This window comes from Ipomoea triloba, chromosome 8, assembly GCF_003576645.1.
Source record: "Ipomoea triloba cultivar NCNSP0323 chromosome 8, ASM357664v1".
Lineage (NCBI taxonomy): Eukaryota > Viridiplantae > Streptophyta > Magnoliopsida > Solanales > Convolvulaceae > Ipomoea > Ipomoea triloba.
This window is the reverse complement of record NC_044923.1, coordinates 17,681,147-17,696,158: the sequence shown is the minus strand read 5'-3', so window position 1 is coordinate 17,696,158 and position 15,012 is coordinate 17,681,147. Positions and strand designations below refer to the sequence as shown.

The 15,012-nt window shown below is 31.8% G+C and overlaps 2 protein-coding genes across 5 annotated transcripts; both read left to right on the top strand.

Annotated features, from left to right (window-relative positions):
• Positions 1-6,042: 6,042 nt before the first annotated feature.
• LOC116027798 (putative pentatricopeptide repeat-containing protein At1g12700, mitochondrial) lies at positions 6,043-9,580 on the top strand. Its single transcript, XM_031269551.1, has 2 exons — positions 6,043-7,137; positions 7,243-9,580. Exons 1-2 carry the CDS (start codon positions 6,093-6,095, stop codon positions 8,937-8,939), a joined length of 2,742 nt encoding a protein of 913 aa, XP_031125411.1. The 5' UTR covers positions 6,043-6,092; the 3' UTR covers positions 8,940-9,580.
• Positions 9,581-11,623: 2,043 nt separating this feature from the next.
• LOC116027799 (pentatricopeptide repeat-containing protein At1g62670, mitochondrial-like) lies at positions 11,624-13,935 on the top strand. 4 transcript variants are annotated; one of them, XM_031269556.1, is made up of 2 exons: positions 11,624-11,793; positions 11,912-13,935. In XM_031269556.1, exon 2 carries the CDS (start codon positions 12,003-12,005, stop codon positions 13,566-13,568), a length of 1,566 nt encoding a protein of 521 aa, XP_031125416.1. In that variant the 5' UTR covers positions 11,624-11,793; positions 11,912-12,002; the 3' UTR covers positions 13,569-13,935. The 4 variants fall into 4 exon arrangements, with proteins under 4 accessions (XP_031125416.1, XP_031125415.1, XP_031125414.1 ...); XM_031269555.1 differs by having other exon boundaries at positions 11,624-12,735; positions 12,841-13,935; XM_031269554.1 differs by having other exon boundaries at positions 11,624-12,824; positions 12,930-13,935.
• The last annotated feature ends 1,077 nt before the right edge of the window (positions 13,936-15,012 follow it).

Sequence of the window (15,012 nt, the reverse complement as noted above, 5' to 3'; positions counted from 1 at the left end):
CCCCCCCCCCCCTCTAGACTTGTACCCCATCCCCTTGGGACCAACAGGAAGTGTCGAAGTCCTCTGGAAAATGGCTCCTTCATCCCTTTTAAACAGTGAATAACTGCCAAAATCCCGCGATGGACGCCAGGCTGGACGCGCGTCCAGGGGCGCGTCCAAGGCGTGCCTTGCGTTCTGCTTTGAAAACTTCAGAGGGATAAACTTTGGACGCCACCTTAGACGCGCGTCCAAGGCCTATTTCGTCCTCCAACTTCGGCTTGTGAATTCTTCTTCAAATCATTGTCATTTTCTGTCTTTAAGCACTTCTTTTTACCTACAAAACAATCGGTAAAGTGTGGAACAGGGTACGATGACAATATAAAGTATTCTAATGCAATTTAGGACTAAATCACTCATAAAAGCCATGAATTATGCACTAAATGATCCAAGAATAACCTTATGAAGTTGGCATCTTTTGCACTTATCACAATGGTTGAATAAAAGAAACTTTGAGTAAGAAAAATTCAAAGCAAGATGGAGAAATAACTCCACACAAAGAAGGAGAGTACATCAACAATAAAATTGAAACTTACCATAAATTCCTTTTCTAAAATCATGCATAATAGCCATAAAAATACTATACATATTTAAAAACAGCATGCATACCCCAATTACCCCTTTGAAAATTTATCGAAATTAAAAAACTAAATAAAACCATAAAATCACACTACACATATCATTTAAATAGAGAATTCAAATTTGTCTATAATTTTTATGCGAAAGAGTATTCTCATATGAATGCATGGGCACACACATACAAAGGAATTGAATCAAATGAGTAATGGCACAATGAAGAGAACTATGAACCAATCACAACTGTTTATCTGGAAAGATCTAACCGATCAAAAGCAATTTTAAAAAATGCAATGACATTTGTATAAATAACTTGAACTTTGAAATGCAAGTAAAATGTGTTAAAAATGCAAGTAACAGCTTCATGTAGTGCAACAATAGTGCAAGTAAAATGTTTTAAAAGTGAAATAACAACTTCACAGAGTGCAACAATATAATGTACACATGAGTAACAATATTAAGTGCACATAACATTGTCATTTGTTGCATCAATGTAAAAAGTAAATTACTTGCACTCTATAGTTTAAAATGTTGTAATTTTAAGTGATTTTTACTTCAACGCTTGCACATGTTATTTACCCTTCAAAGTTTAAGTTATTTACAAGAAACGATCATTTTTTAATGACTTATGATCCGCTGATCTTTTTAGATGGATGGTTTTGATTAGTTCATAGTTCTCTATTGGACAACAATTCTCACAACTGTGGACCTAAACTTTTAAATCGACTTAAAAAGATAAATTTGACATCTATTTTAACACCCTTAAAACAGATTAATTAATGATAAACCACAGTAAATCACTTTTTGAAACTTAGGGTGTGTTTGGAAAGCAGGAAAATGATTTCTGGAAAATAAGTCATTTTCCAGAAATCATTTTCCTTTCTTGTGTTTGGCTGCAGAGCAGAAAACTATGTTTGTGTGTTTGGTTCATTTTCCGGAAAATAGGTCGGAAAATGATGAGAATTGTATAATAATCAATCTATACAATCCAAAATGTAAAATAATCACCATAATAATATCATAATTGTCACAAATTATTCATTTATAACAAAAAAATTACAACAAAATAACAATACTAATATCTCAAAAAACATAACTAAAAAATATAAAATAAAAACAAAAAACAAAAAAAAAAACCAAATTTGGGGGTTGGCAAACCAGTCCGTGGACTGGCTTGCGAAACCAGTCCAGGTTTCCGTCTGGACTGGTTTGCGAAACCAGTCCATGTAATAATTTGCCTAACTGAAGAGTGTTCTCATATGAATGCGTGTATGCGCGCACACACACAGAGGAATCGATTAAAATGAGAAATGGCACACAGAAGAGAACTATGAACCAATCACTACCGCCCATCTGAAAAGATGTAGTAGATCAAAAGCAATTTAAAAAAATGCGATGACATTTGAATAAATAACTTGAACTTTGAAGTGCAAGTAAAATATGTTAAAAATGCAAGTAATAGTTTCATGTAGTGCAACAATAGTGCAAAGTAAAATGCTTTAAGAGTGAAATAACATCTTTAGAGAGTGCAACAATATAATTTACACATGAGCAACAATATTAAGTGCACATAACGTTGTCATTTATTGTACCAATGTGAAAAGTAAATTACTTACACTCTATAGTGTAAAATGTTGTACTTGCACTCTATAGTGTAAAATGTTGTAGTCTTAAGTGATTTTACTTGAACACTTTGCACTTCAAAGTTTAAGTTATTTAAAAAATTGTAATTGTTTTTTTAAGAAACTTTTGATCCGTTGATCTTTCTAGATGGATGGCTCCGATTGTTCATAGTTCTTTATTGGGCAACAATGCTCACAAATGTGGTCCTAAACTTTTAAATCGACTTAAAAAGATAGATTTGCCATCCATTTTAACACCCCTATCACGGATTAACTAATGTCAGACCACGAGATGTCACTATTTGAAACTTAGAGGACGGTCACTGGTCAATTTAAAAGTTCATAACTACAACTGGTAAAATTATAATACTCATAAGATCATTGAAGGTATTTCCTACTAATTTCAATTCTAAAATACTTTAGAAAAAATTATGTATCAATTAATCAAAATCTAGGGAACCTAGAATTATATTTATATTTAAAAAAATTATTTGTATCTATTTTTAAAAATAATTTTTAATATAATAATTATTATTTTAACACTTGGTGAGAGTATTTGTATTTCCATATAAAAAAATGTGTAATACAATTTTTACAGCACGCTGTATAAAAGAAATTAAGGGTGTGTTTGAAAACTCGTAAAATGACTTCTGGAAAATGTTTTTTAAAAAATGAGTCATTTTCCAGAAAATATTTTCCTTTCTGGTTTGGCTGCACAACGAAAAACTGTCTTTTTCTGAAAAATGAGCAGAATTGTATACTTCATTTTTAACACAAATGGGTTTATTTTGATAATTAATTTTTCATTCACCCATTATCCGTTTTGAACGTATAATATATTATAAATTTTGTAAGTTAGGATGACAAAAAAAAAATGGATGACTTGCAAAATAGCGGGCCTAACGGGCATGGCCCGTGACCCGCGCGAGCTGCGGGCCGACCATATATATATATATATATATATATATATATATATATATATATATATATATATATATATATATATATATATATATATATATATATATATATATATATATATATATATATATATATATATATATATATATATATATATATATATATATATATATATATATATATATATATATATATATATATATATATATATATATATATATATATATATATATATATATATATATATATATATATATATATATATATATATATATATATATATATATATATATATATATATATATATATATATATATATATATATATATATATATATATATATATATATATATATATATATATATATATATATATATATATATATATATATATATATATATATATATATATATATATATATATATATATATATATATATATATATATATATATATATATATATATATATATATATATATATATATATATATATATATATATATATATATATATATATATATATATATATATATATATATATATATATATATATATATATATATATATATATATATATATATATATATATATATATATATATATATATATATATATATATATATATATATATATATATATATATATATATATATATATATATATATATATATATATATATATATATATATATATATATATATATATATATATATATATATATATATATGTATGTATATATATAAACAATGTGTACTCTGTACACATGAATATATAATATGCACACGTATGTACACATATATATTCATGTGTACACAGCACACATTTATAAAAAATAAAAAATAAAAATAATCTCGCGGGCCGGCCCGCGGGGCCCGCCAAGCCGCGTTGACAGACTAGGGTTGCATGAATTCTAGCATGTGGGCCTAACGGGTCGGCCCGCTTTGACAGTACTAAATTGTTAATATTTGTAGACTTTACTTATTTTTTTGAACTTTGAATTCAAAAAAAAAAAAAAAAAACGCGGCCGGCCTGGACTAGTGTTTTAAAAAGTAAAAACTAAACCGCATTATTTTGACAAATTTTGCATGTTCAAATCCCTTGTAAAATGATTTCCTAAAAAAAGAGGAAGTCATTTTCCCCCAAAACAGTGGCCTTGTTTGGTTAATGGCGTTTTGACTAAAGTTTGGCGGATTTGACCGTTTTAGTGGTTTGACCTATTCAAAACGCTAAAAATAATGTTTGGTTTGCACAGTTGGCGGTTCGGAGGCAAACCGCCAACTTTACAAACGGTGCAAATTGCAGTGTGTGGCGTTGGCGGTTTGCAAATTGCTATGTAATTTCCGTAATGGCCCTCCCAAAATTGAGCATGAGGCTCCCTTTTTAAAGGAGTCTCATGCTCCATTTTTTTTTTACTTTTTCTTTTTTATTATATTATTATTATAATATAACAAATTTATAAATATTAATAATAAATTATTATTTACAAGGTAATTAGATAAAATATTATATAATAAACAATTATTTTCCGTTATTTACTTATTTGTTTAATATTTATGTTATTTATTTAATTTACATTTTTAAATAAAAATTATTATATATTAATAAATGAATTATTTATAAAATATATGCATGTCCTTATAGGTCTTTTTACATCTCAACCGTTAATAGTAACAGCTAACTTTACCAAACATCATTTTACAAGCAGCTAATATAATCCGCCGGTCAAACCTGCTGACACAATCCGCTATTTGTTATCCACTAACACCATCCGCTACCGCTAACCGCTAACCGATAATAACCAAACAAGCCCACTTATTTTTCTTTGACTAATGCATCATTTTCCATTGATCTCATTTTCTACTCTTTTACCAAACACTAGAAATTCAAAAAAGGCATTTTTCAGATTTTCAAACACAAAAAAGAAGGGACACTGTAATAAAAATTTTACAGCACCCTTAATACGATCCGTTAAAATGCTTTAAAAAAAAAAGAGTTAATACCACAAATGGTCCTCTAACTATTGGGGTAGTACTCCTTTTAGTCATTGACTTTCAATTCGACCACAAATGATCCTCTAACTTTCATTTTTGACCATAAATAGTCCTCCATTAAAAGTTCTGTTAAATATGTGTTAAATCTAAGGGTATTATCGTCACATTGATATATATAATGGTCATAAAATAAAAATGTTTAGAATTTTTCACCAACAAGTATAATTGAAACAATTAACAAATATAAATACTCCTAAATAAAAAAACAAATACACCTTATATCTCGTAATTATGTGTACAAAATGAAGATTTAATATTAGAGCTATCTGTTTTAATTTAACCAACAGTTTAAAATGGAAGAAATTTTTTTTTTTTCAAAAACCTTGCTTCCATCATTTTCATGGTTGATACATGGCCGATTAATTATTTTCACTTTTCATTAATCGGTCAAACATTTTGTTTGGGACATAACTGAAGGTCGCCACCATTGAATTAATATAATTAATCAATTACAAATTGTGAACATTAATCATGAATTTTTATTTAATTTGTTCATTTATGTAATTTTTCACGTCCATTTTGTTTTTATATTTATTAACTTAATGTTTATTAATGTTTGAAATTAATTATGTTGTCATATAATTATAAAAAAGAAGTAATCATAATAATATTAATTAATTTGACGATATTACCCTTAGATTTAACACTTATTTAACAGAAATTTTAATAGAGGACTATTTGTAGTCAAAAATAAAAGTTAAAGGACCATTTATGATCGAATTAAAAGTCGAGGACTAAAAATAGTACTAGCCCAATAGTTAGAGGACCATTCGTGGTATTAACTCAAAAAAAAATCAATAGAGCTTCTTCCACGCCACTCGACTGTTGGATGGAAACAATTTTCTGTGTTTCCTCAAAGCCCTAAAACTTTGATTTCATCTTGAAAATGAAAACACAGAGAAATGCTTTGTCTTGGTTCTTCAGTAACATGAGTTGGAGGAGAATAAGGACAGCAAGCTCTACTCCCATTTCGCCCAATTTTGCGTCAGGTACGGCTTCTTCAAATCATAATAACTCATCGGTTTCTATGAATCAATCCAAATTCAAAAAAAGCTGTAATGATTTAGACGATGCCCTAAAGTTATTCCATCAAATGGCTCATACCAGGCCCTTGCCTTGTGTTATTCACTTCAACAAACTGCTTTGTAGAATTGTGAAATTGAAGCGTTATTCGGTAGTTGTTTCCCTCTTTCAAGAAATGCGCATTAAGGGTATCCCAATCAGTGTGCGTACCATTAACATTCTGGTGGATGTGTACTGCCGCTCTAGTCGAGTAGATTGCGGGTTTTGTGTACTTGGTGTGGTCTTCAAGTGTGGATTTGAGTTTAATGTGGTCACATTCACCACTCTGATCAAGGGTCTCTTTATGGATAATAAGATTGTTGAGGCTATAGGGCTATTCAAGAAGTTGGTGAGGGAAAATGTGTACAAAGTTGATCAAATTACTTATGGTACTGTTATAAATGGGCTTTGCAAGGCAGGTCATACACAAAATGCTCTTGATTTACTTGTAGTAATGCAAAAGGAGGGACCTAAGCCTGATACTATAGCCTATAACACTGTAATTGATTCTCTATGCAAAGACAGAATGGTTGATCAGGCTCTTGGCCTTCTCTCTGAGATGACTGAAAGAGGAGTTCCCCCGGATATCATCACATACGCTCCACTGATTCAAGGCCTTTGCAATTTTAACCGATGGAAAGAGGTTACGAAGGTAATGAATGAGATGGTCCTACATAATGTATATCCAGGTGTCTATATTTTCAATATATTAGCGGATGCCCTCTGTAAGGAGGGGAAGTTGGAAAGTGCGGAAACTATTATTCAGATCATGATTCAAAGGAACATTTATCCTGATGTTGTCACATACAACGCTCTTGTTGAGGGGTACTGTTTGCAAGGACGGATGGATGAAGTGAGGAAAGTTTTTGGTCGGATGGTAGAAAGTGGCATTCAACCTGATGTTATGACCTATAACACATTAATTAATGGATACTGTAAAATAAAAGAGGTGGATGAAGTGAGGAAAGTTTTTGGTCGGATGGTAGAAAGTGGCATTCAACCTGATGTTATGACCTATAACACATTAATTAATGGATACTGTAAAATAAAAGAGGTGGATGAAGTGAGGAAAGTTTTTGGTCGGATGGTAGAAAGTGGCATTCAACCTGATGTTATGACCTATAACACATTAATTAATGGATACTGTAAAATAAAAGAGGTGGATGAAGTGAGGAAAGTTTTTGGTCGGATGGTAGAAAGTGGCATTCAACCTGATGTTATGACCTATAACACATTAATTAATGGATACTGTAAAATAAAAGAGGTGGATGAAGTGAGGAAAGTTTTTGGTCGGATGGTAGAAAGTGGCATTCAACCTGATGTTATGACCTATAACACATTAATTAATGGATACTGTAAAATAAAAGAGGTGGATGAAGTGAGGAAAGTTTTTGGTCGGATGGTAGAAAGTGGCATTCAACCTGATGTTATGACCTATAACACATTAATTAATGGATACTGTAAAATAAAAGAGGTGGATGAAGTGAGGAAAGTTTTTGGTCGGATGGTAGAAAGTGGCATTCAACCTGATGTTATGACCTATAACACATTAATTAATGGATACTGTAAAATAAAAGAGGTGGATGAAGTGAGGAAAGTTTTTGGTCGGATGGTAGAAAGTGGCATTCAACCTGATGTTATGACCTATAACACATTAATTAATGGATACTGTAAAATAAAAGAGGTGGATGAAGTGAGGAAAGTTTTTGGTCGGATGGTAGAAAGTGGCATTCAACCTGATGTTATGACCTATAACACATTAATTAATGGATACTGTAAAATAAAAGAGGTGGATGAAGTGAGGAAAGTTTTTGGTCGGATGGTAGAAAGTGGCATTCAACCTGATGTTATGACCTATAACACATTAATTAATGGATACTGTAAAATAAAAGAGGTGGATGAAGCGAGGAAAGTTTTTGGTCGGATGGTAGAAAGTGGCATTCAACCTGATGTTATGACCTATAACACATTAATTAATGGATACTGTAAAATAAAAGAAATGGATGAGGCCGTGCATCTGTTTTGTGAAATTCCTCATTCTGATGTTGTTACGTATAACACAATGTTGCAGGGGTTATTTCTGGTGGGTAGATGTTGTGCTGCACTGGAACTTTTTCAGGAGATGCTGGTTGCTGGACATAAACCAGATTTTTACACTTCATGTGTCTTACTTGGTGGTTTGTGTGATAATGGACTTGTTGAAGAGGCGATGTCATTCTATCATGAGTTATTAAATAGAAACAGATATGGTTCTCATGTTTATGGTACCATCATAATTGATAGGCTCTGCAAGATAGGACGGCTTAATGTTGCACGCGATGTATTCAATGACCTCATCTCTAAAGGGCGATGCCTAAATGTGAATACATACACTGTAATGATAAATGGGCTTTGCCGAGAAGGATTAATAGATGAAGCCTTAGAGTTGTTAAGGAAAATGGAGAGAAATGATTGCTTACCAAATACTGTGACTTATAATGTTATTTTGCAAGAATTTGTTAGAGAGAAAAAATGGCACGAGGCAAATCTACTTTTGGATGAAATGGTTGGTAAGGGTATTTCTCTAGATCACTGCACATTTTTCTTCATGAATGACTTACTTGCACTTAAAACTGGAGATGAGACTGTACTAAAGGTGATACAGAAATTTGCTGCAAATCATGTAAAGTAACTACATATTTGGAATCTTTTAGCTTCTCTACTAGTTCATGATTTGCTACTTTTGGAAGAATGTTTTCAGGGATTTCACAAGTTTGGGTCTCAGCATCTATGTTTTAACAACATAATAGTTCTTGGCAGAGGGAGGTAAAATGCCTGTTGCCTATTATGCCCTCGCTGAATGTTTCTTGACATTAAAAGAGTACCATGAAGCAAAAAATAATTTAATTACATAAGAAGGAAGAGGTGCTCTGCAGAGAAGGAGCTTTGGTGCAGCTTTGCTGATTTTGATGTTGGGAGCTCTGTTATGGAAAAATTCAGATGTGTCTCATAGACTGGCTAAAGGCAAAGGGACATAATGTTTCTTGGAACTCCAATGGGGTTATTTGGGCAAACATGTTGTTATTGTATTTGTGCAGCTTAGTCACCGTGATTGATGGAATGGTAAATCTTTTGTACGCTGCCTTTAGCCAGTTAAATAGGCTTTTAAAAAGGCTTCAGGCCAGGCCATGCTAACTGTAGGCTCAGGCTTGAGCCTAAAAAAAAAGCATACATACAGGCTCAGCTCAAGCCTAACTTTCTAAAGCCCAACTCGGCCTAGCCTATTTCCACCCCTATCCTAAATGGAGAATCCAAATTTGTCTATAATTTTTATGCGGAAGAGTGTTCTCATATCAATGCGTGTATGCGCGCGCACACACAGAGGAATCGATTAAAATGAGAAATGGCACACAGAAGAGAACTATGAACCAATCACTACCGCCCATCTGGAAAGATGTAGTAGATCAAAAGCAATTTAAAAAAATGCGATGACATTTGAATAAATAACTTGAACTTTGAAGTGCAAGTAAAATATGTTAAAAATGCAAGTAATAGTTTCATGTAGTGCAACAATAGTGCAAAGTAAAATGCTTTAAAAGTGAAATAACATCTTTAGAGAGTGCAACAATATAATTTACACATGAGCAACAATATTAAGTGCACATAACGTTGTCATTTATTGTACCAATGTGAAAAGTAAATTACTTACACTCTATAGTGTAAAATGTTGTACTTGCACTCTATAGTGTAAAATATTGTAATTTTAAGTGATTTTACTTGAACACTTTGCACTTCAAAGTTTAATTATTTAAAAAATTGTAATTGTTTTTTTTAAGTAAATTTTGATCCGTTGATCTTTCTAGATGGATGGCTCCGATTGTTCATAGTTCTTTATTGGGCAACAGTTCTCACAAATGTGGTCCTAAAGTTTTAAATCGACTTAAAAAGATAGATTTGCCATCCATTTTAACACCCCTATCACGGATTAACTAATGTCAGACCACGAGATGTCACTATTTGAAACTTAGAGGACGGCCACTGGTCGATTTAAAAGTTTAGAACTACAACTGGTAAAATTATAATACTCATAGGATCATTGAAGGTATTTCCTACTAATTTCAGTTCTAAAATACTTTAGAAAAAATTATGTATCAATTAATCAAAATCTAACGAACCTAGAATTATATTTATATTTAAAAAATTTATTTGTATCTATTTTTAAAAATAATTTTTAATATAATAATTATTATTTTAACACTTGCTGAGAGTATTTGTATTTCCATATAAAAAAATGTGTGATACAATTTTTACAACACGTTGTATAAAAGAAATTAAGGGTGTGTTTGAAAACTCGTAAAATGACTTCTAGAAAATATTTTTTTTAAAAATGAGTCATTTTCCAGAAAATATTTTCCTTTCCGGTTTGGCTGCACAACGAAAAATTGTCTTTTTCTGAAAAATGAGCAGAATTGTATAATTCATTTTTAACTCAAATGGGTTTATTTTGATAATTAATTTTTCATTCACCCATTATCCGTTTTGAGCGTATAATATATTATAAATTTTGTAACTTAGGACAAAAAAAAAAAAACAAAAAAGAATGACTTGCGAAATAGCGGGCCTAACGGGCCTGGCCCGTGACCCGCGTGAGCTGCGGGCCGGCCATATATATATATATATATATATATATATATATATATATATATATATATATACACACATATATATATATATATATACACACACACACTCTGTGTACTCTGTACACATGTATATATAATATGCACACGTATGTACACATATATATTCTTGTGTACACAGCACACATTTATAAAAAATAAAAATAATCTCGCGGGCCGGCCCGCGGGGCTCGCCAACCCGCGTGGGCAGACTAGGGTTGCATGAATTCTAGCATGTGGGCCTAACGGGTCGGCCCGCTTTGACAGTACTAAATTGTTAATATTTGTAGACTTTACTTATTTTTTTGAACTTTGAATTCACAAAAAAAAAAAAAAAAAAAAAAAAAAAAAACGCGGCCGGCCTGGACTAGTGTTTTAAAAAGTAAAAACTAAACCACATTATTTTGACAAATTTTGCATGTTCATATCCCTTGTAAAATGACTTCCTCAAAAAAAGAGGAAGTCATTTTCCCCCAAAACATACTTATTTTTCTTTGACTAATGTATCATTTTCTCCTCCTTTGTCAAACACTAGAAATTCGAAAAAGGCATATTTCGAGTTTCCAAACACAAAAAAGAAGGGACACTGTAATAAAAATTTTACAGCACACTTAATATGATACGTTAAAATGCTTTCAAAAAAAAATAATAATAATAAAAATCAATAGAGCTTCTTCCACGCCACTCCACTGTGGCACTGTTGGATGGAAACAATTTTCTGTGTTTCCTCAAAGCCCTAAAACTTTGATTTCATCTTGAAAATGAAAACACAGAGAAATGCTTTGTCTTGGTTCTTCTTCAGTAACATGAGTTGGAGGAGAATAAGGACAGCAAGCTCTACTCCCATTTCGCCCAATTTTGCGTCAGGTACGGCTTCTTCAAATCATAATAACTCATCGGTTTCTATGAATCAATCCAAATTCAAAAAAAGCTGTAATGATTTAGACGATGCCCTAAAGCTATTCCATCAAATGGCTCATACCAGGCCCTTGCCTTGTGTTATTCACTTCAACAAACTGCTTTGTAGAATTGTGAAATTGAAGCGTTATTCGGTAGTTGTTTCCCTCTTTCAAGAAATGCGCATTATGGGTATCCCAATCAGTGTGCGTACCATTAACATTCTGGTGGATGTGTACTGCCGCTCTAGTCGAGTAGATTGCGGGTTTTGTCTACTTGGTGTGGTGTTCAAGTGTGGATTTGAGTTTAATGTGGTAACATTCACCACTCTGATCAAGGGTCTCTTTATGGATAATAAGATTGTTGAGGCTATAGGGCTATTCAAGAAGTTGGTGAGGGAAAATGTGTACAAAGTTGATCAAATTACTTATGGTACTGTTATAAATGGGCTTTGCAAGGCAGGTCATACACAAAATGCTCTTGATTTACTTGTAGTAATGCAAAAGGAGGGACCTAAGCCTGATACTATAGCCTATAACACTGTAATTGATTCTCTATGCAAAGACAGAATGGTTGATCAGGCTCTTGGCCTTCTCTCTGAGATGATTGAAAGAGGTGTTCCCCCGAATATCTTCACATACACTTCACTGATTCAAGGCCTTTGCAATTTTAACCGATGGAAAGAGGTTACGAAGGTAATGAATGAGATGGTCCTACATAATGTATATCCAGGTGTCTATATTTTCAATATATTAGCGGATGCCCTCTGTAAGGAGGGGAAGTTGGAAAGTGCGGAAACTATTATTCAGATCATGATTCAAAGGAACATTTATCCTGATGTTGTCACATACAACGCTCTTGTTGAGGGGTACTGTTTGCAAGGACGGATGGATGAAGTGAGGAAAGTTTTTGGTCGGATGGTAGAAAGTGGCATTCAACCTGATGTTATGACCTATAACACATTAATTAATGGATACTGTAAAATAAAAGAAGTGGATGAAGCGAGGAAAGTTTTTGGTCGGATGGTAGAAAGTGGCATTCAACCTGATGTTATGACCTATAACACATTAATTAATGGATACTGTAAAATAAAAGAAATGGATGAGGCCGTGCATCTGTTTTGTGAAATTCCTCATCCTAATGTTGTTACGTATAACACAATGTTGCAGGGGTTATTTCTGGTGGGTAGATGTTCTGCTGCACTGGAACTTTTTCAGGAGATGCTGGTTGCTGGACATAAACCAAATTTTTACACTTCAAATGTCTTACTTAGTGGCTTGTGTTATAATGGACTTGTTGAAGAGGCGATATCGGTCTATCATAAGTTAGATAGAAACGGAAATGGTTCTCATGTTTATGATAGAATCGTAATTGATAGGGTCTGCAAGATAGGACGGCTTAATATTGCACGTCATGTATTCAATGGCCTCATCTCTAAAGGGCGTCGCCTAGCTGTGAGTACATACACTGCAATGATAAATGGGCTTTGTCGAGAAGGATTTTTAGATGAAGCCTTAGAGTTGTTAAGGAAAATGGAGAAGAATGATTGCTTACCTAATGCTTGGACTTATAATGTTATTTTGCAAGAATTTGTTAGACAGAAAAAATGTCATGAGGCAAATCTACTTTTAGATGAAATGGTTGGTAAGGGTATTTCTCCAAATGAACACACATTGTTCTTCATAAACAACTTAATTGCACTTAAAAGTGGAGATGAGAAATTTGCAGCAAATCATGTAAAGTAACTACATATTTGGAATCTTTTAGCTTCTCTGCTTGTTCATGGATTGCTACTTTTGGAGGAATGTTTTCAGGGATTTCACACATTGTTAAGAAATTCCATTGTTGTCACACTGACACTGCATATATTTCCCTTTCACTTAATGTGTTTACCTCTCAGCTCATCAAAACACTTGAGATATAGGTGCTCAAATGATGATTTTCTTTTTCTCTTCTCTTTGCATGCTTGCAGAGTTGCAGTGTTTTACCTGTTCGAAATTATGCACAACCCCCATCAAAGTACTGTTGTTTGAAATTGTTTAGGTACTTTTAAATGAATTGTTGTTGACAATATAATTGTTTGTATTGAATATTTTTGGACATGCTATTTTACAAAGCCATATGTAATATTTAATATTTTATATTTTCTAATAAAAAGAGAATATACGCCGGTTGTTGTGTATAATTGACATATATTCCCTTTTAATAAAAAAAAAAAATCTATACAATAGACCTTGGTTCTAAGGTAGAATCGATATCTATTGTATTATTATTATTTTTAAAATAAACAGCGTCGGTTTTTAAGCAGAATCGCCTACTGACGCCGTTTATTATTATTATTATTACTAGTTATCAAACGCGCGATTAAACTAATGCCCAATGCGTATTTTTTAAATTAGTGTTCCTTAATTGGTTAAAGTAGTCATACAATAATGAGAGAAAAAATGTTAAATTAATATAAAACAAAAAAACAAAAAACAAATAAACCACTTACATGGGAGCAAATGGCGTGTCATCATTGTCATTTGTTTGGACACCGGTTCGACCATTTAAAATCCATGTGTAATTATATTTGTGATCAAGTACTTTATATTTTGTCCGGACAGGTTTGACAATGACATCAGAGATGATGTACCATTTGTTGGTTTGTAAAGTGATATCATACATTTCAATGTCATTATCAAACACTATTGATTGAACCCGAGTTCCTTGCATTTAGATATAGCATTTACAATGATGTTGGTGGTGAATGAGAGCATCTTCATATAATAATAATAATACTAACAATGATAAAAATAAAATAAAATAATAATAATAATAATAATAATAATATAATAATAATAATAATAATGATAAATTTTTTACTATTTACTTGTCGTTTCATCCTCAAAGACGATGGGCATATACTTTGAGAAATATATTCATAAAGGATGTTATGAAATAATATAATGGGAACCACAACATTACATGCAATGATACAAGTATAGATGAACAGATTATACAATAGATATTTTTACATAACGATATGAGAACCACAACATTACATACAATGATACAAGTATAGATGAACAGATTATACAATAGATATATTTACATAACGATATTGAAGTTATACTAATTAATGAGTATACCATTATTGATTTTAAAAAAAAAATGTAATCATTATGAGTACAAATACAAATAATAGAA